The 27,076-nt window shown below is 32.6% G+C and overlaps 4 protein-coding genes across 8 annotated transcripts; 3 read left to right on the forward strand and 1 right to left on the reverse strand.

Moving 5' to 3' along the window:
• Positions 1-443: 443 nt before the first annotated feature.
• LOC123915573 (isoamylase 1, chloroplastic) lies at positions 444-9,944 on the forward strand. Of its 4 annotated transcripts, XM_045966735.1 has the most exons (18): positions 444-1,103; positions 1,212-1,394; positions 1,601-1,693; positions 1,791-1,943; positions 2,249-2,340; positions 2,601-2,742; positions 2,839-2,946; positions 3,706-3,791; positions 4,178-4,249; positions 4,338-4,464; positions 4,925-5,011; positions 5,876-5,968; positions 6,260-6,415; positions 7,252-7,335; positions 7,800-7,880; positions 7,965-8,047; positions 8,116-8,233; positions 9,202-9,944. In XM_045966735.1, exons 1-18 carry the CDS (start codon positions 738-740, stop codon positions 9,463-9,465), a joined length of 2,388 nt encoding a protein of 795 aa, XP_045822691.1. In that variant the 5' UTR covers positions 444-737; the 3' UTR covers positions 9,466-9,944. The 4 variants fall into 4 exon arrangements, with proteins under 4 accessions (XP_045822691.1, XP_045822693.1, XP_045822692.1 ...); XM_045966736.1 differs by lacking the exon at positions 9,202-9,944 and having other exon boundaries at positions 525-1,103; positions 7,954-8,047; positions 8,116-8,234; XM_045966734.1 differs by having other exon boundaries at positions 526-1,103; positions 2,601-2,946.
• An 880-nt stretch (positions 9,945-10,824) lies between these two features.
• On the forward strand, positions 10,825-12,411 carry LOC123915574. The gene is made up of 3 exons (XM_045966739.1): positions 10,825-11,127; positions 11,210-11,363; positions 11,729-12,411. The coding sequence occupies exons 1-3, from the start codon at positions 11,014-11,016 to the stop codon at positions 12,109-12,111; spliced, it is 651 nt and encodes a 216-aa protein (XP_045822695.1). The 5' UTR covers positions 10,825-11,013; the 3' UTR covers positions 12,112-12,411.
• An 801-nt stretch (positions 12,412-13,212) lies between these two features.
• Positions 13,213-17,541, reverse strand: LOC123915575 (ethanolamine-phosphate cytidylyltransferase-like). 2 transcript variants are annotated; one of them, XM_045966741.1, is made up of 10 exons: positions 17,193-17,541; positions 16,268-16,693; positions 15,693-15,928; positions 15,232-15,383; positions 14,898-14,969; positions 14,681-14,748; positions 14,472-14,592; positions 13,967-14,026; positions 13,752-13,874; positions 13,213-13,517 (listed from the first exon to the last, which is right to left on the reverse strand). In XM_045966741.1, exons 2-10 carry the CDS (start codon positions 16,627-16,629, stop codon positions 13,446-13,448), a joined length of 1,266 nt encoding a protein of 421 aa, XP_045822697.1. In that variant the 5' UTR covers positions 16,630-16,693; positions 17,193-17,541; the 3' UTR covers positions 13,213-13,445. The 2 variants fall into 2 exon arrangements, with proteins under 2 accessions (XP_045822697.1, XP_045822696.1); XM_045966740.1 differs by lacking the exon at positions 17,193-17,541 and adding an exon at positions 17,067-17,153.
• A 2,866-nt stretch (positions 17,542-20,407) lies between these two features.
• On the forward strand, positions 20,408-23,981 carry LOC123915576 (ABC transporter I family member 6, chloroplastic). The gene is made up of 3 exons (XM_045966742.1): positions 20,408-20,992; positions 21,565-21,864; positions 23,419-23,981. Exons 1-3 carry the CDS (start codon positions 20,513-20,515, stop codon positions 23,506-23,508), a joined length of 870 nt encoding a protein of 289 aa, XP_045822698.1. The 5' UTR covers positions 20,408-20,512; the 3' UTR covers positions 23,509-23,981.
• The last annotated feature ends 3,095 nt before the right edge of the window (positions 23,982-27,076 follow it).

The raw sequence follows: 27,076 nt of genomic DNA on the forward strand, positions 1-27,076 counted from the left end.
TCAACATCAGATGAAGTCCTAAGTTTTTTACTAAGAAATGAGGGTACATGGAACATTGATAATGTTTATGGAGAATGAATTTTCTCCATTTAATTTTTCTCATGTTCCTCAATTTCTTTAATCTCCACATTTCAATTTACTTTTTTTTTTCCCTCCATCCAAATCAATGATTCAAAACAAAATTTATCTTAAATCCTAAATTAACATGAGAGAATACACTCTCATGTTTATGCAATGTAAAAAAACCGAGTAGTTGAAAAGTTCTTCAATGACCATATATTGATATATATATATATATATATATATATATATATATATATATATATATATATATACTCCCTCTGTCCCAAAATATAAGCAAAAATTGGTAAATGAAAGTTGATGTATTTGGTTTAAAATTTAGTCAAGATACATTCACTTTTGTTGACCTCCTTTTGCTTATATTTTAATGAAGAAACGATAAATAAGAAATTAACGGTTGCAAAGAAAGGAAAGGAAGAAGAGTGAGTGGGCCAAGAGAAAGCGCGAAGAAACAAACAAACAAATAAACAAGCACCGTGTCTGTCTCTTCCGAATTGAAAAAGTTACTACTAACATATGCTTGTTGCTTCTTAGAGAGAATTAATCATTCAATGTGTATGATTAATCAGAGTGATGTTATTGCTTACAAATCACTAGCATTGTATCATTTGCATTCCCAATTTTCACACTCTTTGTTCCATTTTTGTTGAGAATCAATGGCAATGTGTTGCTTCTCTCACATTCTTCTATCTCCTCCATATATCACCACAACCTTCACTTCTCAATCTCCGTCACAATTTCCAAGAATTGCTATCTTCAACAAAAGGGATTTAGAGTTTCACAATCACAACACAACTACCTCTTTCATTTCTTCAAACCCGAACAAGATCTTCGCTATTGGAAATGGTGCCACTACTGAAACTGCAGTTGTTGAGATTCAAAAGCTCCAATTCCAAGTTTCCAAAGGCTACCCCTCTCCCTTCGGTGCTACTTTTCAAGAAGACGGGGTCAATTTCGCCATTTACTCTCTCAATGCACTCTCAGCTACTCTCTGTTTGTTTACTCTCTCTGACTTCAAAAACGTTAGTCACTTCTTCTTTCCTTTATTCAATTCAATTACAAATTTCTGAAAACTTCTCCGAGTTTTTAGGTTTTTAGGTTTTTTTTTAATTGATTTTAGTTTGTTGCAGAATGAAGTAACAGAGTACATTAATCTTGATCCATTGGTGAATAAAACGGGATGTGTTTGGCATGTGTTTCTAAAAGGGGATTTTAAAGATATGCTTTATGGTTACAAATTTGATGGCAAATTTTCTCCTCAACAAGGACATTATTATGACTCTTCTCGAATTTTACTTGATCCTTATGCAAAAGTTAGCATCTTCTCTTAATTATTGTTTTTATGTATATATAAATAAATCAGCACTATTGAAGATCGATAATACTCCCTCCAGTCCCTGGCCAGATACATCAGTTATTCAATGAACTTGAATTGTCTGTTATAAAAGGGACCCGAGGGAGTATATATATTATGTTGCTTGGTGTTTGGACTCTTATGATATAGTACTAATTTTTGTAGGCAGTTATAAGTAGAGGAGAGTTTGGGGCTGTAGGACCTGATGGTAACTGCTGGCCTCAAATGGCTGGCATGGTGCCTTTTAATCACGAGGAGGTACTTAATTTATTTATGGTTGTTTTTTTTTGCTTGAATTCTTAATTTGAAGACTATGATTCTATTTTTTGATTTTCTTGTTGTGCATTGTGTTTAGTTTGACTGGGAAGGAGACTTGCCTTTGAAATACCCACAAAAGGATCTTATTATATATGAAATGCATGTAAGAGGGTTCACAAAGCATGAATCAAGTAACACCGAGTTCCCCGGTACTTATCTTGGTGTAGTGGAGAAGCTTGATCATTTAAAGGTGAAATTTATGATCACGTTTCTAAAAAAGAATTCAAAAGATCCCTGTGACATTTCACAATGCATGATTGTAAATGAACTTTATCAAGGAGTCAGAAGGAGGCTGAGCCGACTCATACTGTCATCAATATGTTTGGACAATTGAGTCTCCTAGCCTTGGTGCCTTGTATTATTGTTGGATCCGCAATATGTTTTCATGCATGGGATTGCATTATTTGTTTTTCCATTGTATTGCATTATTACCATAAAAAGCAGATATGAAATTCATAATGAAACTGATTTCATTTGGCATTATTCATTTTGCAGGAACTTGGAGTAAATTGTATAGAATTAATGCCTTGTCATGAGTTCAATGAGCTGGAATACTACAGTTACAATGCTGTACAAGGGGACTATAGGTAAGAGAGTCATTTGGTGATGAAACCATTATCATTCTTATCAATGGCTTCTGGTTGTATAATCTTCAGGTCAGATGTTAATCACAGTTAGACTTTTCTTTGTATCATTGCCATTTTCAACCCTTGATGCCTCGCAAGTCGCATCAAATCATTAACTAATCGGATGTTATTCTACATTTGTAGCTCCATACGATTCTTATTTTGACTTCTCTTTAGTTTTATCTCAAGTTTATGATAAACATGCATCACTTTTCTTTTAGGGTCAATTTTTGGGGGTATTCAACCATCAATTACTTTTCACCAATGATCAGATACTCATCAGCCGGCATAAAAAACTGTGGTCGTGATGGGATTAATGAAATCAAGTTTCTTATCAAAGAGGCGCACAAGAGAGGAATAGAGGTGATCAATATTGCCTATGCTTTCATTTCTTTAATTTTCTATCTTTCTTGTTTTTTTAGATTAAATTATGCTTTCATTGCTATATTACTGGAGCAGGTTATCATGGATGTTGTTTTCAATCATACAGCTGAAGGGAATGAGAAGGGTCCCATTATTTCTTTCAGAGGAGTCGACAACAGTGTGTATTATATGGTAGCACCGAAGGTATTCCTAAGCATTGTTATTATCTCTTTCAGCTATTTGATTGAAAATTATGAAGCCTTGGAGGAACTCAAATCTCAAAGGAAAAGGTCGGTAAATCATAAAAATGAAATTCTTGGTGAAAGTAGTTCTGATTAGGAATATTGAAGCAAAGTTAACTACTCAAGCAGTTAACAGTGACCAGTCCGTGAACACTTATCATCTAAATTAATCCCCTGAGTGATTATCTATTCATAAACCGGAAATGCTTACCAAAAATATCTTTTCCGTAATTTCCAAACAAATTTTGATTATCATTTATCCAAAAAAAAAATATTTATAAATTCATTTAGCATGATTTTTTGTTTGTTCCTGATTTGGGATTCAGTTCTTATTTATTGACTAGACACGATGTTTCCCGATCTAAAAGGTTGGTCAGTGCATTAAGCATACAAAAGTAACAGGACACAACAGGATACCCAACTCCTATGAGAAAGTAAAGTTATTAGAGTGGATGTTTAAAATCCACGTTTTGGTTTCCTTGAAATTCTACTCTCTAGCATGATAACAGATAAGGGTCAGGATTAAGTAGCCACCCATCAAGCTAGAAACTTTGTTAACCAACATTTTTAGTTGCATCTTTACTTCTTAAGGCATTGCAGTTAGTAGTATGCAGATTGAGTTTTTACGGCTCTTTGGCTGTTTTCAAATTTATTTATACGCATTTTTGGATTGATTTAAACCACGGGGTAATGTCAACTAGACCCGCTTTTATGTCTTTAGGGGGAATTCTACAACTATTCAGGATGTGGGAACACATTCAATTGCAACCATCCAGTTGTACGTAAATTTATAGTGGACTGCTTAAGGTATGTTTACAATGATTATCGAGGATATGCTTTTATCAAATTTATTATTCAATGATTTAACAAAAAATTAAATCATTTTAAACCTTTTAACGTACACCAGATGTAGCGGTGCATGTGGGATAATTCCTTAAAGCCATCAAAGAATATATAAGTTCTAGATACCGGATTAATGATTTAATATTTTGTAGCATATCACTTCTAACATGGTTTACCTCAACAGTGCTATATCTTTTGGTCCATTATATATTTAATGTATAATTGTATATTTTTTCAGTTTATTGCACTTCACTTTGATCATATTTGTTTCAATTATTATTTAAAAGGAGTTAGAAATTACTACCAAATTAGATTGAAGGCCTTGCTAATTTTCTCTCATCATGCAACAGATATTGGGTAACGGAAATGCATGTGGATGGTTTTCGCTTTGATCTTGCTTCTATTATGACCAGGAGTAGCAGGTTATAAACTATATAATGCATTGGTACAGAAATTTACTGGAGAATGATTCTTTCTGTACTTAATTTTCCTTTCCATGTTTGTCACCAGTCTCTGGAATGGAGTTAATGTATTTGGTGCTCCAATAGAAGGTGACTTGCTGGCAATTGGAACCCCTCTAAGCAGCCCACCATTGATTGATATGATCAGTAATGATCCAATACTTCGCGGAGTGAAGGTTTTTCAACTTTTATAGTTCTTTTAAATCAATTACAACTGGAACCCCCTCTAAGCAGCCCACCATTGATTGCCTCATTGTATTTCTCTGGTTGCATTCAATAACACAGGGCCACATTTCCCTGCTCTCTTCATTTTTTCAGTTTATCATATATCTTGCTATCATAATCAGTTGAATCCCATCAGGCACTTAGTGTTAGTGGTTATTAACTAGTTTCACTTTTGGAACTTGAATAGCCACAGACAAAAGGATGCCTTTTAAGGAAATGTTTCCTTCTAGGTACTGTTTATTTTATTGCCTCACCTAGATCGAGTGCCTAATGTCAGTAGCCAAGAAGTCAGCCTGGCTCGGGCATCCCTCAAATTATTTTGATTTGGTCATTGTAATCATATAGATTAGTTTTCACTTGTTTGAAAGCAGTGAGCTAAATATGCTTAGTTTCTTGATTTCTCCTTTATAGCTTATAGCCGAAGCCTGGGATGCTGGAGGCCTCTACCAAGTTGGCACTTTCCCTCACTGGGGTATTTGGTCAGAATGGAATGGGAAGGTTAGTGCAGACATACATCTGTTATAAACTCATTATGATGTGACAAAAAAATGCAAGGATGTAGTAGCACAACTTGAATGGAACTCACAAGTGTGTGGCTTAGAAAAAGAGAACTACACAACACATAGATAAAACATCATAATTGCATCACATCATCATAAAGCATATAACTTAGCTAACCTTCTAGTCTGTTTATGTGAAATTATAAGAGTGCAAGGTTTAATTTTTTCTAGAACTTTCATTTATAATATGATTATTGTTGACAATCCAACACATCCATGACTTGTTATGCTGTGCATGATGTATCAACCGTTGTTATTTATCAACGGATGAGATTACTTTCTTTTTCCTCTAAAGCGAAGAATCCTCAAAAGTAATACTCTTTGTTTTAGAGGAGCTGGATCCAAACTTCATAGCAATGCCATGCCTTTTTCAAATCGTTCAATCTCGAAGGAAATTGTTGGTATATTGTAGTCAATTAAATTGTATGATTAAAGTTTTATAAAAAAAATTGTATGATTATTAGCAGAATAATTTTCACCTGTTCTATAGCAGTCCTACTAGAACAACCGGAGGAGTGACAATATCAATATGTATACATTTAACTAGAATCTTATTGAATCCCTTTATGCAAGCTAAGATGCTGAAATTTAATCATAGTCTGTAGGCTACTATTTACCTTTGACTAGTGCTGTTTTCCTCTACATGCTCCCTATGTTGTTAGTTCATTGCTTTCAGTGTAAGCAATTCTCTATAACCTAATGATTGACTATTGCATACCCCCCAATTTTCTACAAATTGTATGTTACATCATGTACTTGTGAGTGTATGAACTATTTAATGTGCCATTCTTGAATTTTTCAGTATAGAGACACAGTACGCCAATTTATCAAGGGCACGGATGGCTTTGCAGGAGCATTTGCTGAATGCGTTTGTGGGAGTCCTAATTTGTATCAGGTTTATCTGTTGTCTCATGTCACACTATAGTAATAGTACTAGACAGTAGTAGTTTCTCCCACTTCTATTCTTATTATTTATATGATGATCATTGTAGTCATAACCATTGTTGTTTGAATTGTTTCTCTTATTGATTTCAAATTTATGCATGTAAACATCCCATTTCACCGTCCTTTAACTTGCTCAATATAATATATTTTATTCTCAGGGGATTATGTTTTCTGTTGTTATCGTCTATTCTTCTACCTTGTTCTTTTGTGTGGTGGACATTACTCTCTATTTTTGGCACAGGGAGGAAGAAAACCATGGAATAGTATTAACCTTGTATGTGCTCATGATGGCTTTACTCTAGCTGATTTGGTCACTTATAACAAGAAGCATAACTTGCCCAATGGAGAAGACAATAATGATGGAGAAAATCATAATAATAGCTGGAACTGTGGAGAGGTAGATGTTTAAAAACCTGTTCAGAGTTGTGTTTAACGTAATTTTTCCTCTAATTTTCTTTCTACTGCATGGTGGTACATCATCACAAGATTATTCGACCAAACTGAACATCATTAATATTACACTATTCATGATAATATCTAAAATCCAATATGTTTACTGTTATTAATCAGGCATACTAGGTTCATGTACCTGGAAGTGCGCAAGACAATTTGTTAATGTGAAATGAATAAAAAAAATGCGGGTCTTATATATTTTCTTTTATTGTTAGTCATAGATATCCATACTCATTAACACAAACATGTCTTGTGTACTACTGTCATTATAAAACAGTGTCTTTGTAATCCTTCTCCAAATTGTTGCATGTTTCTTCTTTTCCCCATCTCCCTCAGCTGTATGCAACATATGAGTTGGGCTTTTAAACTACGTTTAGATCGTGTTCTAACTACCTATCCATCATCATGTTTTTATATGATTTAGGGTGTGTAAGTTTGCTATTATGAAGAGTCTGTCATTACTAATCTCTGCTTTGAAGAAAACTATAATTTATCATCGTAAACCGAGCATTAGTGTAACTTATAGGCCTTTATCTCTATTCCTGCCTGATATCTTGTCATATTTATATAATTCAATAGAACGTTGAATCTATTTTCTCCCATGTTTGTGTTTAGACTAGCACATATTGTGATATTATGCATTTCTAGGCTTAGTTAATTACTGTTTAAATGTCACGCCACACCTCACTTTCTGAATCCTTCAAATAGCTCCTTAGAGTATTAGAATCTTAATCAATGAGTTACTATTAAATTCTGATTTCATTTCTTGAACTAATGTAGGAGGGGGAGTTTGTCAGTGCCTCAGTTAAGAAATTGAGGAAACGACAAATGCGTAATTTCTTTCTTACACTCATGGTTTCCCAGGTAAAGCCCAGTCAACAGCACAGTTTTTATTTAGAAATTTGTTTGGACCACTAGGACTTCTGTTACATATTAAGTAGCTAATAACAAGTTTTGCACAGGAGCCTGAAACAGTTTCTTCTGACTTTTATACGGCAGACTGAGGAGCAATAAAAATCTAAAATGACTTTTAGTTTAAGGCAAATGCTAACCATGCACTCTGGGCTCTGGTTAAAGAATAAAATTTAAGAAATTTATTGGAAATTGTTTCCTTTATCAATGCATTAAATGTTGCATTTTTCAATACATATATGCTCCCATTTCTTAAACCTTTAACTAGTCTCCGAGGACACTTGATGGCAAAACCGTTAGTGTAATGCTGTGTTGTATGCTTTTTTTGTTAAATTCATTAAGTTATTCCAATTTAAATGTAGATGATATTGTTGACAACACAGGTTTGTTTACTGACTTTTAGTTTATCTTACCAGGGAGTTCCGATGATATATATGGGCGATGAATATGGACATACAAAAGGGGGAAACAACAATACCTACTGTCATGATAATTATGTGATCCCCTTATCTACAAGAATTTTTTAATGCACATCCCACCATATTGTCAATTCCATTAACTTATCCTCAGCAATTTTGCAGCATAATTATTTCCGATGGGATAAAAAGGAAGAATCCTCATCAGACTTCTTCAGATTTTGCCGTCTTTTGACCAAGTTCCGCCAGTAAGTACTTTTTGCATTCTTCTTGGACTCTAGCATTCTTCACATGTTCTAACGCTGTAATCCTGCAGGGAATGTGAATCTCTTGGCTTAGATGACTTCCCAACATCAGAGAGGCTGCAGTGGCATGGTCATTTTCCTGTAACACCAGACTGGTCTGAGAGTAGCCGTTTTGTGGCTTTTACCCTGGTATGATAATTTGTTACCATGACATAGGGATATAAGAGTTCGGTTACTGGTAAAAATCTGTGGGAATCACATATTAGGATCTATTTCTTATGATCTTGACTTTAAATTTAGGTTTAGTACGTGTTTCAACTCTGCACTAACCAAACCTCGACCTTACATGTTTGACAATGAACAACAAGCATTTGCAGGAAAAGAAAGTTGAAATAATCTTGCAATGATAATAGCTTCTTACACTACATAGTTGAAATTAGTTTGTGTATCTCAACTTTTTCAGAAGCCCCCTTGTTTACATACTCCATAAACATTTCTAAACTTGTAAGGACTTTTACATTAGTTAGAAACCTATCTCAGTTGCAAAGGTCCAAAAGTTGAAAGATAATACCAATTGGGCTAAAGCAACTCTACATCTGGCAACAGTTGAAAGCCATTATTGAGATATTATATATAGATCCTCTAGGTTTAGGAATAATCAGCTTGGTGCTGCTGTTGTAAGGATGACATATATATATATATATATATATATATATATATGGTTTGAACAGAAATCCCCTTGACAGAAGATGTATGTTGACTTGAGAAAAGTTACTTCGTTACATCTCCAATTCCAATATATACTGATGTGAAAAGAAACATTTTATTCTTAGCCATTGTTTTGAAGTACCAAATGTTTAACAGTGTTATGTTGTCATGTGGTATGAAATATAGGTTGAGCTGATCCTGGACATAAACTAATACCCTTCATGCAAAGCTATCCTGCCCAGATTAGCATCAGTAGAACTTTTGACCTCTCAGTAGCTTCATTTACTTTTAACCCTTTTTCTAAAGAAAAAAATGTTCCATCCCTTAAGCTATTTTAGTGTACTAAAGCTCCTATGCTTTGAACTTATTTGTCTACTTGTGTAACCCTTGCTTGGATACTCCATAAATGACTAATTTTCCCCCCTTATTTGGCATGAAAATCAACTCAGATGGACTCGGTCAAGGGCGAAATTTATGTTGCTTTCAATACAAGTCATTTACCTTTCACAATAACCTTGCCAGAGCGTCCTGGATACAGATGGGAACCTCTCATAGACACCAGCAAGTCCGCACCATATGATTTTCTCACACCTGATCTTCCTGGAAGAGATATTGCAATACAACAGTATGCTCAGTTTCTTGACGCCAATATGTATCCCATGCTTAGTTACTCTTCCATCATCCTTTTGCGCACTCCCGATGTAAATGCCTAGCTTGGAGAATCCTGATGCCTTGTAGATACAGTATTCCAGTATGCTGGAACCATAAATGAATCATTGGATCAGTAAACAAAGCATAGAGAATGCATTGAAAATTTCCCTTTCCCTTTCTTTATGTAGGAATGGCAACATTATGAAGAAAAATGTTGTATTTTATTTTATTTTTTAAAAAAACTTGGTATCCAACCTTAGAACAGCAGACTAATCTAAGGGACCAATCTCACCGCCCACTTGCGAGGGCCTCATTTAAAGTCGGAGTTTTTTGGCTCTGTATGGACTTAGCCCACCGAAATTGGCACCAGAGGGAATCGAACCTGAGACCTTGAGAGGAGCATACTCCAAGGACCCATATGATGGAATCATGTATGATGTAAAAGGAGGACGAATTAATAGGACACCTTTTTTTTCATTTAGAAAAATCACAATGTTTAATTTATGTCACAAGTTATTTAAATATATCATTATTTTACACATCTTATTTTTTGTAAATCTAGCCCCTATTGTTCTCAACCCTTTCTTCTCCTTCTCTATTCTATGTTTGCGTTGCAAGTTTAAGAGGAATATCGGTTGATTGAAGATGATCAGTGACTCACCACAAACAATAAGATCGCAAGAGAGAAGATTTGAGAGTTTGATGACTATAAATTTAAAATAAGTTAAAGCATAGATTAGTTCATAGGAAACTTAAAAATGTTTTTAAACTAATCAAAAATATTTTTTTTTAACTTTTCTTAAACGGGAATTTCTGTAAAAAGAAAAGAAAAGAGGAAAGCATTAAACTCTGAGTATTTCCTGTTTTGACTATTTGAGCTGGTTGATTTCGTTTCCTTGAAAAGAAGTAAATGTAAATATCTTTGTAGCTATTTATTGGTTCGCTTTATATATTTTAATTTTATAGAACATATTTGCATTTTTCTACGAGTATCGATTATTTTAATCATTAAGTTTTTTCTCTCCTACTAAAAAATTTTAGTCACCAAAAGATCTCAATCTTATACATGTTTTAATATATAAAATATTAAAAACTAAATTATATTTTGATCCAATATTTTTATTTTAAGTTTGAACGTTTGATGAGGAATTTGATCATTCCAAATGTGAAAAAAATATCAACCACTTTATAAGATATTTGGTCATTTTAATTAAATATTTTTTGGGTTAAATACCTAGCATAATATTTTTTTTACAGTATCTTTTTTATTGTTTGTTATAAAAATTATAAAAAAAAAATATTTTTATATTAATTAATACTAAATAAAAGTAGCAATGTGATTAATGAATTTATGAAGAAATATTTTCAGCTAAAAAGAAATAAAATATTACTAGTATAAAGAGTGGACAGTGACACACTGACACATACGGAAAGGGGTGGAAGGTTTTGGAAGGAAAAGAAAAAGGAATTCGAGAGAAATCTAGACATTACCCGCTTCTTCTTAACTAATACAATTTTCCTTCTTATTCTCTCTCGTTCTCAACTTTCGTAATCCCAATCTCTAAACCCTAATTATTTGATTCATCATCTCTGTGCAATAACATTCATCCATGGCTGGACACTACAAATCGTTGAAGAGGAAAGTTGACGGTGTTGTTAATCATATCACCGACGACTTCTCTGATTTCTCTCTTTCTTCTCCGGCTACCAAAATTCGCCGCCTCGTACGTCTACTTTCCACTACTATTACTCTCTCTTACCTAATTGTTTCATTTTTGTTATTAATTTTTCGTTTGTTCTGATTAGGATTCTGAATTGCCTCCAATTGTTGAAGAAGATGATGAACACTTGGATGCTCCTAACGATGAAAGAGCTATTGTACTCTTCAAGCCAATTCTTCATTCTCCTTCCTCTTACTCTCTCACTCTCGATTCTCACCTCATCTCTGAAATTAAGAATAGTAAGTATTTTACCCTAATTCCAGTATTATTATTATTATTGCTTAATTGTCTGTAATTATTAAGTTTGAATATGATTTTAGTCTGTAATAATTAACTAATTATAATGTTTTTTATTTTAGTGCCTATAACATTTTTTTTATTTTTTTTTGGATTCTTTTTAGATTCCTTCTTTGCATATTCAAAAATTCACGTGACCTTGACCCAATAAAACGACATTACAAGTTGAATCTGTAGCTCATAAGCTTAACGGACAAAAATGCAAAAATTGTTAGGCCGAGTTCATAAAATAAATAAAATCATATCTAAATCTAATTATTATTTGTGTAATTAAGAATGATTTTTAATTTAATATAATTAATTGCAGATCAACTATCGTGGTCAAAACAATGTGATTCTTCTACTGATTATTATGATGACAACAATAATAATCGTCATTTAGCTATTGTGCCTTGGGTACCTCAAGCTTCAACCTCTTCTTCTCACACTTTTGAAGATTCTGAATATAGCAACAGCAATACAAATCCAATGGAGTTGATGGAAGCTGATGAAATGGGACAAGTCCAAGAAGAAGAAGAAGATGGAGCAGCTATGATGGATGTAGAACAAGAAGTCAACAACAACTCCTCTTCAACTTTTAACTATCCAACAATGCTAAATCTACACCAACAAGTTGATGGGTTCCAGCAGCATTGTTTTTTACCTCAGATTCCTCAAAACACTTCAACTCCTATCACTTGGACACTTTGAAAGTCATTAACTTGTTACAATCTTTGTTATTATTGTTGTCTTGTTGTTGTGTTAAGAAGTCTAGATTACACTAGACATAGACTAGACCGTATATTTCAGTTTTGCTGAGAGAAAAATATGGTTTTTGGTTTAGTTCACCAAGGAATGGGAAATGTATACTAGTAGTGACTAGGAGAAGTTGGTCAATGTCTATAATGGGACCTAGATGGGATGATGGAGTTTTTGTTGTACTATTTGTTCTAAATGACCCTTCAAATAACAAAGTTCAATGTTTAATTTTATTTTTCATCTTTTACTTCATTCATTCATGAGTGAGAGATTGTTAATGTGTGATGGACTCAAGGTTATGATCTGTGATAAGGCATTATGATGGACTCAAAAGTCTGAGAAGTTTCTTATGAGTTTTTCAAACATCTGCTACTTGAAAGTAGCAGAAGCGTATGGGTAAAAAGAAGGCGAGCAAGAAACCCATAGGGCGTCATAAGAAATTATCCAAAGTCTAAGCACATATTCCCTGCAAATGTTACTTTTTAGAGTATATTGAATTATATAGCAAATGTTATTTTTTAGATACACTGAATATCTAATGTATCTAGAAAATGACATTTGCTTAATAAAATGACATTTGCTTATGAAGGCATAAACAAATATTACTTTTTAGAGTACATTGAATTGTATAGCAAATGTTACTTTTTAGATACATTGAATATATAATGTATCTAGAAAATGACATTTGCTTATGATTAAGGTAGGAGGGAGTAATGCACACCCCCTAGGCCCTAGCTAGAGTCTTGGCTATGCCATTATGTATAATAAGTTATATAACAAAAAAAGAGTACTGTATAAATTATAAAAATATAAAATATTAGAGTAGAGGCCAAATATAACATCACTGTTCACATGTGCAATGTCTGCGGATTTATAATTTACTCATGAATCATGAGAAACAATAGAACATGTTCTCCACGTTCCAAAAAAAAAATGATTCCATTAAGTTGAAATAAATATAAGCAAAGCCACCATAAGTGATGCGTCTAACTTCCAACAGATACTAAAATACATACAGCAAATAATAGAGCAAAACCAGATCAAAAATACAAATGCCATAAAACTTGTGGGGCTAACCACATCGGAGCCTTTCAAATGACAAGAAAAAATGTCAGGACACTATAGTACAATGGTATTCCCCAAGTAATCTACAATAATCTCATTCTATGTAATACTCTGTACTAATTGTCCTTCACAACAAATGTATATAGATTTCTTGCTATTATCAAGCATCTCCATCACAGGGTTAAGTTTGTAGAGCAATAACAAACTAAAGTCTATACAAGCTAGTCTCCAGAAACATATTTTCTTTCTTCATAGTATCTCTTCTCACTCTTCGCTTTCTTAGCATTCCGTTTCTGCATAATAGATGATAAAAGAAATCAGAAAACCATGTCATAACTTAAACTGAACTATCTATCAGAATTTTGACAGAAAAGCTCCAATAGTGTAAACTTTCAAATAACTAGATATATGAACTGATAACACCTTGAGCTTTAAGAAGCATCAATTAACCATTTATATTAATTCAAACTCCAAAGGTTGGTTGAATAATCAGAAAGAAAGCTATAAGGGAGGGGGAAAGAAATTACCACATAAGCATCATGATTGGCCATTATCCTTTGGGCTACTGATGTAGTAGTAATATCTTTTGGGCTTTCAAGCAAGCGGAATATGCCGATGCTCTTTGGAACTTCATATGGATCTTTTTCACTCTGTACAATACAACTTGTTCAGTAATAGGCCAGTCGAAAAAGGAAGTGATATTGTATTGTATTCCACATGAGAAAAAAATGGGTAAACTTACGGGTAATGACTTCTCAGCAACAGTGCCGTGAACAACTAGTGAGATATTGAAAGTTGTGATCTGTTTGATCAAAAAAAAAACTTCATGAAGATGAAAATTGAAAATATCAAATGGATTCAGACTATGTTCAAGAATGTTTCAGATTCCTTCTCACAAGTGCATGCAATGTATGTGCACAAGAAGTTGCAATTCAACCAACGTAAAAACAAGAATACGGGGTGATTTTTCATGAAACGAGAAAAGCTATCAGCACATTCATGGACACTCTATTTTGAACACAATATATCATGCTGGTTCCACAATATAACCCAGACCAGAGCTGGACATTAAGGTGCGGTGTGCTAATATTTCTCTTTATGAGACATCACGCATAAAAGAATTAAATCCTTCACAGTACACCAGAAAAATTGTTACCAAAAAAAAAGAGTGAGTAGTAGTACGAATCAATGCACTAATCTTCAAGTAGCTTGAATGAGATACAGATAATGTAGAATCGGGGACATACCATATCTTTTGTAATTTCCCAAGGTGCACCAATAATGACTTCATCAACATAACGGCAAGCTAGTACACTAAGGCTTCGCTCATGTAGATGCATAATTGGATAGTGATTTCCTCGACTTTCACTGCAGGAAATTTGTTAGTTTCTCATCAATGGATGACATGAATACAAGAATAATATACATAAAGTCAACATGATAAAAATCTGTATACCTCACTGTCTCATCAGAGTGAATACCAACTAAAAGAAAATCTCCAAGTTCCCTAGCCTTCTTAAGCGTCTGATAGAACACAGAATAATGAATCAATGACAGTCAATATCAGAATAACTGGATCAAATGGTTCCTATCTGTGGATCATGATGATTCACAAACTTAAGCATTTGATTGAGAATAAAATAAATCACACTCTACACGAAACCTATCTTTACCTGAACATGCCCTGCATGGAAGAGATCAAATGCTCCATCAATGTATACAATACGAGCATTTGGTCCAGGACCCTAAAATAAGATAAGCAATGGATTATTAAACAAGAAGTTTGGCAAACTATAATGGAAAAAACAAATGCAACATAAATTTCAAATAAGCGTTTGTTGCACCAAGTCCATATTAAAATGGATATGATTTAGCATTGCCCTAATGAAACTGCAGAAATATATTAAACTAAAAGTTCACCTATTGACACACAAATTGGTTTGTAGAATTATGAACCAAATAGATAATATATCTTTGAAAGAGCAGAGTACAGAAGCAACCAAATACCTTGCCATTTGAAAATTGCACAATACGTCGGGAAGTTGGTAGGAATTGGGATATGTGAGAAACCTTTGACTGGCATTCTTCTTGGGGTTTTACATCAGTACCATTGCGGTCTTCACAATTTTTTTTATCGTTTAAAGAAGACATAATTCTTCCTGTATTGAAACATAGTTAGATCAAATGCATATGATCATTGAAAATAGTTGAGGAGCATCAGAAAGGTATTGATTATGAAGCCCCGCACCACAAATTAGAGAAGTCCGTTTATATTTTTCATCTTAGGAAGACTAATTGCACATGCAGTCATTATATAAGATTTTTCATGCAGGACAACTTTTTTCCTAGCAAAATGCTTGGACCCGCACCCCACCCACCCCACAAAAAAAAATCTATCAACAAAAGTATGTGGCCACAATTCACATAACTCTTGGATTTCTTTCTAATATAAATATTGAACTCAGTACCTACGATATCTGTACTGGAAACTCCTTCAGTACGTTTAATTTGCTTGTAACGGCCAGCTTTCTTTGCCGCAGCATAAGCATCTGTTCCATCAGGAAGCAGGCAAGGATCATCACCGTGTATGACATAGTCGATGTTGTATTCATGAAAGAGACGGTTCAAGAATTTCTCAGTAATTGCATAAGGAGCATCAGTTATGACCTCATCCACCCACTTCAATCCGCTGACAAGGGCCAGCCTGGAAGACAAATACATTTTAAAACTATAAGTTAGCTTCCAAGATTTAGTTTTCAAAATCACTAATACAGGAGAAGACAGAATCATAATAAGTTAGCTTTAGCATTAAATAACAAAGTCTACATGGCATCAAATTTCTGGAGTTCATTACATGATTTTTCTATAACCTATATAGCATTTTAACTATTTTACAAGCCACGCTGGCACATTAGTCATTCGAGCAAAGTAGCAAACCCAAGTTTCCTTCATTGACATAATAAAACGACGAACAGAGTAGCGGATTCGCACTTTCATCTAAAAGAGAATTTAGTTATTTTTTAAAAAACACAAATATTTCTACCTCTCATCCATGGACAAAACAGGAGGCCCTTTATTAGCAACGATCTCCTCATCACCCACAAGTCCAACAACCAATTCATCACCTAAAGCTTTAGCTTGTCTAAGTGCATTAGCATGACCATAATGCATCAGATCAAAACAACCATCCATATAAACACGAACACGCCTCTTCCCAACATTCTTCTTTTTGTGAAAAATCCCCAAATTATACCAAGAACACGGCAACGGCAAAGAAGGAACCCCAATAACACCAAAGTAACTTGTTGACAAACCCAACAAAGCTGCTGTAACCATTAAACCACCAAACAAATGTGGATAGTAATACACCCCTTCCCAAATCCAACTATTACTTTCATAATCCATCTTTTCCTTCTAAATTTTCGGTCCCGAAAACTAACTACCTATTATAACAAGAGGAGCCACAGACCTGAAAAACAAAACCATCATGGAAAAAAGGAATCAAAATCAATCTCATTCCACCAAAATCATACATACATACATATACACACATAATTAAATAAATAAATCCCATTATTCTGAACCTCAATTCAAACCATGAAATTGAATATCCACAACACATGAAGGAAATTTAAATTAAAAATTGAAAATTTACATTTGCATGTAAAATTCAGATTAAAAAAAAACAAAACTTGAATAATTGGGGTGTCCTCAAATTCCGGATCTAGCTAAGAAATCATAATACAAAAGTGATTAATGCAAATTAGAACGAATTATTCATGTGATGAATGAATTAAGTATGCAGATTCAAAAACAAAACAAAAAAGTGTGAAAGTGAAAACCTAGGTGAGATCGTGAACGTGAATTGGCGAGTAAGCAACGCAAGTAGAAAAGAAATGAAAAAAAAAAATCGAAAATTGAATAATGATGAGATGCAATTAAATTGAAAATGAAAAAAGAAAACGAACCTTTGTTGTTACGGTTTGTGTTTGTGTCTGTGTCTCCTCTTTTTGTGTTTCTTGTTTCTCTCTTTTTCTTTTTTGTTCGGTTTGGGATTTTGATTGATTGATTGATTGATTCTAACGCAGAAAAGAACCTCTCGTAGTTTTTTGCAAAGAAGCTTTTCTGAGTATGAATGAATATATATAAAGAAAGGTATTAATATTCACAAGTGGTACGTTGTTTTTAATTTATGATTAATTAATCAACTAGATTAACTTAAATGAACAGGTCTTAATCGTTTTTCGTCAAGAATAAAATGTCTTAATTGTGAAAGTAAAATATCTGATTTTGTGTTATTATTATATTAATTAATTTAATAATGAAATATCTTATTTTTGGTGACTTGTAGTTGATGGTTATTTGTTGTGAGAGACGAAACGAAATGAGCCATCCATTTGTTTAACGTGGCAACCATATGCTTTTGTGTTCTCTTGCTTCCAATAGACGTCGACGTCTTCTACTCGCGTTACGATTTGGTTCGGTTTTGAACATAAAAGTTATCCTAACCAGCAAGATGAAAATGTATGCGTTTTGGTTTGGTCCGGTTGATTTTTAAAAAGTCATCAAATCAAATCAATGTGATTATGATTGGTTCGATTTGTGCGGTTTATCACGATATAAAAAATATGACAATATTTTCAACTTGTTGCAAAATAAACATAGAAAATTTTAATTTATTTTATTGTTTACATAATACAATATGCATATACATAAATTACATATACGTAGTAACTTATTTGTAATACCAACAATATAGTTTTAGATTGCGTGAAATGATATGTTTTGACAACCTGTTGTTTTATGGATTCAATTTGGGTTGATTGCTGATAGTTGATAAAGTTAAGTTAAGTATTGTGGTTTGGTTCGGTTTTGTGAAATGAAAACCGCAAACCAAACCATGCGATTTAAAAGAAAAATGATCCGTGCGGTTAAAAATAAATGAGGTTTTTTTGCGATTTCGATTTGGATTGGTTCGGATTGCATGTTTTACTTTTGAATTGGTTCGGATACGATCACCCTTAAAACAAACTACCAAAATAATAATAACTTGTTCGATACACATATTATTTAGATATGTAGTATATTGTTTTAGTTTATAATTCTGGTAAGTTTATAAATAATGTTTATTAGTTAATTTTTATACTTATCAAAATTATTCACTTTAATTGTGCATCGGTAGTATATTCAATCCAAATAGATGTATATTTTTTTTGATTAAAAATAAGATGTATATTAGAATGTGTTTATCATGCAACGATGCGATGCATTTATTTCATTTTATATTATCAAAGTATTGAATGGATGATATGCAACTATGCATTTTGAGGCTGTAAATAATACTTTCATTACATGTCGACATTTAAATATAAATATAAGTTTGTCAAAAAATTTGATATATTTAGTTTAAAATTTTGATCAAATGCATACTTTTTCTATCGATTTAAAAAAGTTTTTTAATAAATTTTGTGCTTATATTTAAGATTAAAGTGGTGATTTTTTCATTATGTCATTGTTTAAGTGTGACGTTTTCCTCATTTTCTTTGTGGAATGTTATTTGATTTTATTTTTTTTAACAGCGATGTTATTTGATTTTTATGTCTAGTCAATGTCATGGTGTTTGTTTGGTTTAAATTAAAAGATTAGTTTCAATTTTTACATATTAAATCAATGACTTTGACATCATTGTTACAAATTTGCATGAATGGATATTTTTGTCTCCGTTATGAGTATTTTACTCTTATTAAATTGGATCATAAGTTTATTTATGAATTCATATTACTTACAATAATAACAAGGTTGAATTTTTGTTGTTTTTGATGTATTCTAGTCTACTATGAAAATAGATTTTTTAGTAAACAAAACATTGTATACTAATTAGATTACGTTTAGATCTTATTAACTTGTGTCTTAAGAACATATGTTAAAAAGTAAAAATTTAATTTTTAATAAAAATACAATAATTTGATTTTTTAGAAATTCATTGCAGAATTCTTTTTAAAAAATAATTATATTAAATTAATTATCATGCGTTCTTAGAAGTCATATTAGCATTTGTCTACAAGAGTACAAGTTGGTTAATGAATACCAAAAAAATCATAGATGGCGGGTGGACAATTCTTATCTAAAATTATTGTATACTCAAATAGGAGTATTTATGATTCCATGGAAGAAAGTGATTGTGAATTTTGTGAAGTTTCTAGTAGCAACAAAAGTGACCTGCTGGTGCTGCTAGTTATGAAAACTGACTTTTAGGTGTCAGGTTGGTTTGATCCATTCATTCCAAATTGTCTGCGACCTGACATGAACCTAGAAGAACTACAGCACTCACAATCTCATGAACTATTGAAGATTTCTAGAGTCTCTATTCTTTATAAAATAGAGAAATTGGACTCTCCACTTTTCAATTGAAAAAACATTATAGCTCTATTTGATAACAAATTTTTAAAAAGAATTTATAGTTTATTTTTCAAACAATATATTTTCAGTAGTTTATAGCTTATACCTTATCATTTTTTCTTTTAATATTACTCTATTATCTTATTTGCAAATAATTAAATATTAATTAAACATTTTTTAGTGTCATCTCATACTTTTTTTTGAAGAAAACGTCATTTTATACTTATAAGCTAGTTCAACCATTAATTTTATTAAACACTATAAATTCAATTAGTTAGTTTATTCACTATAGGATAAAAACTAGCTTATAAACTATCTGTTATAAGCTCGTCCACTATAAACTGACTTATCAGCTATCCGCTATTTTTTACCCAATAGAGTCTATAATTCATGATCTTCAAAATTAACCAACAAATAATTCTAAAAAGAGAAATATTATGAGACCAAGGTACATTATTACGCTTAATATATTATTTAATAATACACTAATAATGTAAACCCATTTTATTTGTTTTTTTTTCCCTACAAATATGTAAACAAATTTTACAATACATCGAATATCTTTTTGATAAATATATCTCTATAAATCATAGTTTAATTGACAAAAATATTAAAATTGTTAGATCTGACGCTATGATCGAGATTCGAACCCTAGTGAATCCACTTTGTGTGTGCAATGTGCTGAATTTTCAATAACTTGTCATTTCATATATTAATTAAGAAAAACATTAGTGTAAAATATAATTTATACAAATATATTAAACTGATTACCTCAAAAAATATTAAACTAAAATAAATTGGTAGATAAAATGATGTAAATGATGAAGGGAGAAGAAAAAAGAGTGACACTATCTCTTTAGCACACAACACAACAGCGTAGTAGTTAGTGATGATGGCCGCATCACTATCCCTTCAACTTCCATTCCTTTCTTCTCCGACCACCAAACCACACACTCACCGGAAATTCGCCTGCGTTGCGGCGGCGGCGGCGAAAAGCGAGATTCCCCTCCTCCAAGTCAACGATCTTCGAGCAAAAATCGTAGAATCAAATGTCGAAATTCTCAGAGGCGTTAATCTCACAATTAACAGAGGAGAAATTCACGCTATCATGGGTAAAAACGGTTCTGGAAAAAGCACTTTCGCAAAAGTTCTGGTTGGTCATCCAGATTATGAAGTTACAGGTGGTAGTGTTGTTTTCAAAGGGGAAAATTTGCTTGAATTGGAACCTGAAGAAAGAGCTCTTGAAGGTCTTTTCATGAGTTTTCAATCACCTGTTGCTATCCCTGGTGTTTCAAATGATCAATTTCTTCTTATGGCTTATAATGCTCGAAGAAAAAAACTTGGTCTTCCTGAACTTGGACCCCTTGAGGTTCATTATTCATTTTCTTCTCAATTAATATTGTGGATAATTGCAGTTAAATTTTGTTTATATAACCTTAATTGTAATTGCTTAAATATAAAAAATCTTGATAGTAGCTGCAGTTGCAGATAGGTTTTAAATTATGGTTCTATTTGCCTCATAATCATTGATATTGTGGAGAATTTGCTATTAAGGACTTATTTAGATTGACTTATTTGAGCTTATTTAGTGACATAAGCACCTGTGAGATTGTTTTGGAGACCTTATGAAAACTGCTTATGACATATCCATAAGTTGGTTTCAGCTTGTTTCTATAAGCTCTCCAAGCTAGCTTATATGAAAAGAATTTGACTTTATTTTATATTTTGTTGTAGAAATAGCTTATACATAAGCGCTTAATTAAGTTGTTTATCCAAACAGGGTGTAAATGTAGTTGATGCAACCTTAATTGTAGTCGGGATTGCATCATAAACCTTGATTTTGAGACTGAATTGCAGTTGGGGACTTTTTTCAAAACCCTGACTGTAGCCCTTATTTATTTGTGGTTTATAACTTTGCGAATTTCTGTTTCTGTTTTGCAGGGTTTTTCTTATTTAATGGAGAAACTACAACTTGTTAACATGAAGCCTGACTTTCTCAATAGGAATGTCAATGAAGGGTTTAGTGGAGGTGAACGAAAACGCAATGAAATCTTGCAACTTGCCGTTTTGGGGGCAGATTTGGCTATTTTGGATGAAATTGATTCAGGATTGGATGTTGATGCACTCAGGGATGTGGCAAGTGCAGTTAATAAAATTCTTACCCCGGAGAATTCTCTGTTGATGATTACTCACTATCGGCGAATTCTTGATCTTTTGAAACCTTCCCATGTCCATGTTATGGTAAGTTACAAACTTGCAACTGATCTTTAATGTTATTCAGTTTATACTTTATCCGGATAGTTTTCCTCTCATTAAGTTTTGAGGACAGCGAGGTTTAGGTGCTTAGTTTTTAGGAGTTGACACACTGCTTCACATTTGTGTGAATGTGCTCAGTTTTAGCAAAGGTTTGAGCGGATATTTATAACTAATTTGAAAAGTAATATTTTTCGAAGAAGCTTCTATAGTTTGTTGGATAACTATTAGAGACATATACCTGCAATTTCTAGGATGGTTCTTATTCCAGGAAGCTTAATATTTTCTTTTGATATTTGTAGTTGTAACCAACAATTTTTAAGTATCTAAAGATCTGTTATACCGAGTGATGTGGAGATAACAAGAGATGTCAACCATAGGATTCAAGTACATTGGATGAAAATGATAAATGCTTTGGGCATATTAGAAAATTGGATAACTCCTATATTGTAGTTGAGAAGATAATAGAATCCCATAGTTTAGGTGGTTTGGGCATGGATGAGAAGACTTGTCGAAGCAAAACTAAGGAGATGAATGATAGTCTAATAGTTACAGGTAGAGGGAGATTATAGAAAACTATAGGCCACACTATTTAGAGAGATTTTTAGGTAAATGGTCTATCTCTGACCCTAGTATATGGCTGGCCTTTATGGCTTCAACCAGTAAATGCTGATTACCCCACCTAATAGATTATAAGTCCTTGTAATGAAATCCTAAAAGGAATTTCACATATAATAATTGTTTGGCATATGAGTTTTGATAAATGAAGTTAGAATGCTAGTCTTATCACATTCTTTCTCCAATTTTCAATCTCCTCCACCTCTTTCAACTGGTTACTGGGATAATATGAAGAAAAATTGGTTGGGAGATTTTGGTAGTTAAAAGAATGTCATTAAATATATGAATTGTTTTTGAGTTTACAAGTTGGGAAAAAAAAGGTCTATAGAACAAGTAGATGTGAGCAGACTGAATCTTAAATATTAAATTGAAGGAAGAATCTGAACAAGTAGATTTCCTAAAGAAAGTAGTTGAACCGGCAACTGAATACAATTAGTATTAAGTTTGGATGCTGAGTTGGCAACTTTCATGAATTGGGACCCATAGATTCTGTGCTAGTTTTATTTTAATTTGAAGAATAAAGGTGGATTTGGAAATAAACACATATCTTTGTGCTTTGGAAATAAACATATATCATTGTATCTGGATATAAACATACTATACGGTCATTTATTAGGATCCTCTCACATGTTACTTTAACATGACCACATTATGTGAATACATCTCAACATGTATTTTTCTAAACGCAACCATAGCATGATTTGAGATAGATAATTGGCCACTAACTTAAAATTTTAATTCTATACCATTGATTTGTTTTAAAAAAAAGTACATGGTTGAGATGCATTCACATGATTTTATCATGTTGAAATGATACGAAAGAGAATCCCAATCCCCGTTATAGATAGTGTATGAAAAATTGAATGCAATGTCTATACTGTGAAATGACATGAATGGACCTTTCTTTTTCTTCTAAAATATCAGGACAACGGCAAAATTGCAAGGACAGGCGACCTATCTATGGTAGATGCAATTGAGGCAGATGGATATGAATTAGTCTCTGCTTTAACTTAATACAGCTAGTTCCGCCACCCTTTCTGACTTTGTTGTGAAAATGGAGGGGCTTGTTTCTGTTCAAATTCATTTGCATACTGTCAAATTGCACGAGTTACTGAGAGTATCCCTTTCAAGATCATGACCGGGAATAGGCAGTATATAATTAGATTGGATGAGTCAAAACTTTCTTCACAGATACTAATGACGAGATCTTACGCGTTTGGGATGGGGGTGATGATAGCTATATTTTATTTTTATTTCAATTTGAAATCTTTAATCATTCTGGTTTTTCGATACTGGAGTTTTTGCTCTAAACCCAGATGACAGTACTACACTGGGTTGATGTTCAGTTGTTGTATCTTATGGAATTTTCTTCTGTAAGGATGAGTTTGGGAAATTGATTGAAGTGTATTTCAATAGTATAATTATGTAAACTGAATAAAAAAGTGGATTTCAATTATTTAACCTACAGGTTGGCATGTTTCTGTGCACTGAACATTTTGTACTTATTCTATATCAAAAATAGCACTTAGGGAGTACTAGTAACGTGGTTGTGGTGTTAATCACACTATTAACGAAGTCATGCTTGGTGTCTGTGTTTCAGCATAAATCATGCAATGTTAAAAATATGTTAAGAATTTAGCAACCAATTATTCGTCTATTCCTTTGCGCGTACAGATTCCTTTCTCTGTAGTAATATGCTGGAAGATCATTTTTAGAAAAGAAAAACCATTAAAACTGATTCTCAGTGCATCAACATTAATCTCAGTTTTAATGATTCATATTATAATATCATATTCGCTTGCTATAAAACCTTTTTAGGACATATCATGTGTTTAGCAAAATACAAGTAGTTACTTCGTCTTGTATTGCTTTAGATTTGTGAAAAATCTACCATTGAATGAAGGTTTCGGTAGAATTAGAATCAGTTGGAAAATGGGAGGTGAGACACTGTAAGAAGAAGGATAATACAAATCACAGTAAGAAGGAGAAGTAGGGTTTTGGGTTTTACGGAAAACGAACAAATATCTTTCTCTCTCCTATTCTTTTACCATATAACCCCCAAGCCTTCAACTGCTAAACGATACTTCTTTCGTTGTTTCGGATTGTTGTTTGCACCCCTCAATTTCACTATTTTTTCTTCAACTAATTATTAATTCAAAAATAAAATTAAAGAAATTAATTTGAAATTAAAAATTTTATCTGACATGATACATATAAATGTATGTAATAGATTGTTTAATATCTTCAAATCGTATTATAAAAGGTTAAACGACTTGAAGATGATTAACATACAAAAAAAAATAGTTTGAACATTGTTAAACAATCTAGATAAAATTTTTATGTGTCAATTTTTCAATAAGGACAATTGAGATTCCACAGTATTTTCTTTTCTTTTATATATATATATATATATATATATATATATATATATATATATATATATATATATATATATATATATATATATATCATATAACAAAAAAATTGAAAATGTAAGAATATCAATGGGCTACGTGACCTTATGTGGTGCAAAGAGGGACATGATTGTCTTTTCATTAGTATCTCATAAATAAATAAATAATTCAAACAAAAGTAGTTGAGGTCGTCATCATCGTCATTGCATAAGATAATTCCGAATCCTCAATATCCATCAACGGCAAGTTAGCCTTGCAATTTGCTTTAATTAAGCCTTGACTTGGTCGTTTCCATTTAGGTATCTGTCTCGAATTTTGCTGGTTATTATGATTTCTGTCAGCCTTGTGTTGATGATCCCTTCGTGTTTGTTATGTTCTACGGTTCTTGAAAATAATCACTTATCCACACACTTTCACGAGTACCGCCCTTGTACCAACACGTTTGTACCAAGTTTCTAATCACATATCTTATTATAATGAAGTGCCCTAATTTGTGTAATCACTACGACAATGTTTAATTTAATATATATATATATATATATATATATATATATATATATATATATATATATATATATTTCTTTGAAATACTTTATATACCCTTGTCGCAAAACTTTGAACCCGCAAAGAGTATGATTACTTGAAGCAAACAACGATTGCGGAGGACTAACATACATGAAGAAGATGAATCAACTGTCGTATCTTTCACGTGAATTGAACATCCAAATTTGTTTATGTGCTAGCCCTTTCAATTTATGTTGAACAAAGCCTATGAGTTTAAATAAATAAAATGTTATTATACCATTAGATTATAAAATGGTGATTTCTAGGGTGACGACTCAATTAAATCTCTTACCGGTAAAACATGAGAAATAAATCAAAAGTTACACAACGAACTTGTAATGCACCTTTCATCCACGTCCCACGATAAAGTCATAACTCAAAGATGTTGGGACTAGTGCTGAAAACTATATAGAAATAATAAGTTGGATTAGAGTGATGGCGTGTGTCGACGGAAGTGTTTTTGAAGAGCTTCAAAGTTCACACTGTTCTAAAGACAAATACCCTTTACATATTGAAGTTGTAATTACGGAAGACAAATCGGCCAGTTTTATTATTAAAAAAATGATCTCTACTTGATTGCCTTTTCGATCAAGGACAAGGTGAAATTTCAATTTAACAAGACTGGGTATAATATCGATGAATTCACGATGTTAGAATTTTATGATGGGATATATACAACAAAACCATGGGAAGATGTCGGTCCAAGAACAATGATCAACTCTAATCCATTACTCCATACACCTTGACCTTCACGTCCGTCCCAAAATCCCCCATACGCAAAGATGACTTGAAGATTTTGTCTAAAGTTGTGGATCAGTCTTCTTTGTGTTGATGATCCCTTCGTGTTTGTTATGTTCTACGGTTCTTGAAAATAATCACTTATCCACACACTTTCACGAGTACCGCCCTTGTACCAACACGTTTGTACCAAGTTTCTAATCACATATCTTATTATAATGAAGCGCTCTAATTTGTGTAATCACTACGACAATGTTTAATTTAATATATATATATATATATATATATATATATATATATATATATATATATATATATATATATATATATATATATATATATATATATTTCTTTGAAATACTTTATATACCCTTGTCGCAAAACTTTGAACCCCGCAAAGAGTATGATTACTTGAAGCAAACAACGATTGCGGAGGACTAACATCCATGAAGAAGATGAATCAACTGTCGTATCATTCACGTGAATTGAACATCCAAATTTGTTTATGTGCTAGCCCTTTCAATTTATGTTGAACAAAGCCTATGAGTTTACATAAATAAAATGTTATTATACCATTAGATTATAAAATGGTGATTTTTAGGGTGACGACTCAATTAAATCTCTTACCGGTAAAACATGAGAAATAAATCAAAAGTTACACAACGAACTTGTAATGCACCTTTCATCCACGTCCCACGATAATGTCATAACTCAAAGATGTTGGGACTAGTGCTGAAAACTATATAGAAATAATAAGTTGGATTAGAGTGATGGCGTGTGTCGACGGAAGTGTTTTTGAAGAGCTTCAAAGTTCACACTGTTCTAGAGACAAATACCCTTTACTTGATATTGAAGTTGTAATTACG

The sequence above is a fragment of the Trifolium pratense genome, linkage group LG3, assembly GCF_020283565.1.
Source record: "Trifolium pratense cultivar HEN17-A07 linkage group LG3, ARS_RC_1.1, whole genome shotgun sequence".
Lineage (NCBI taxonomy): Eukaryota > Viridiplantae > Streptophyta > Magnoliopsida > Fabales > Fabaceae > Trifolium > Trifolium pratense.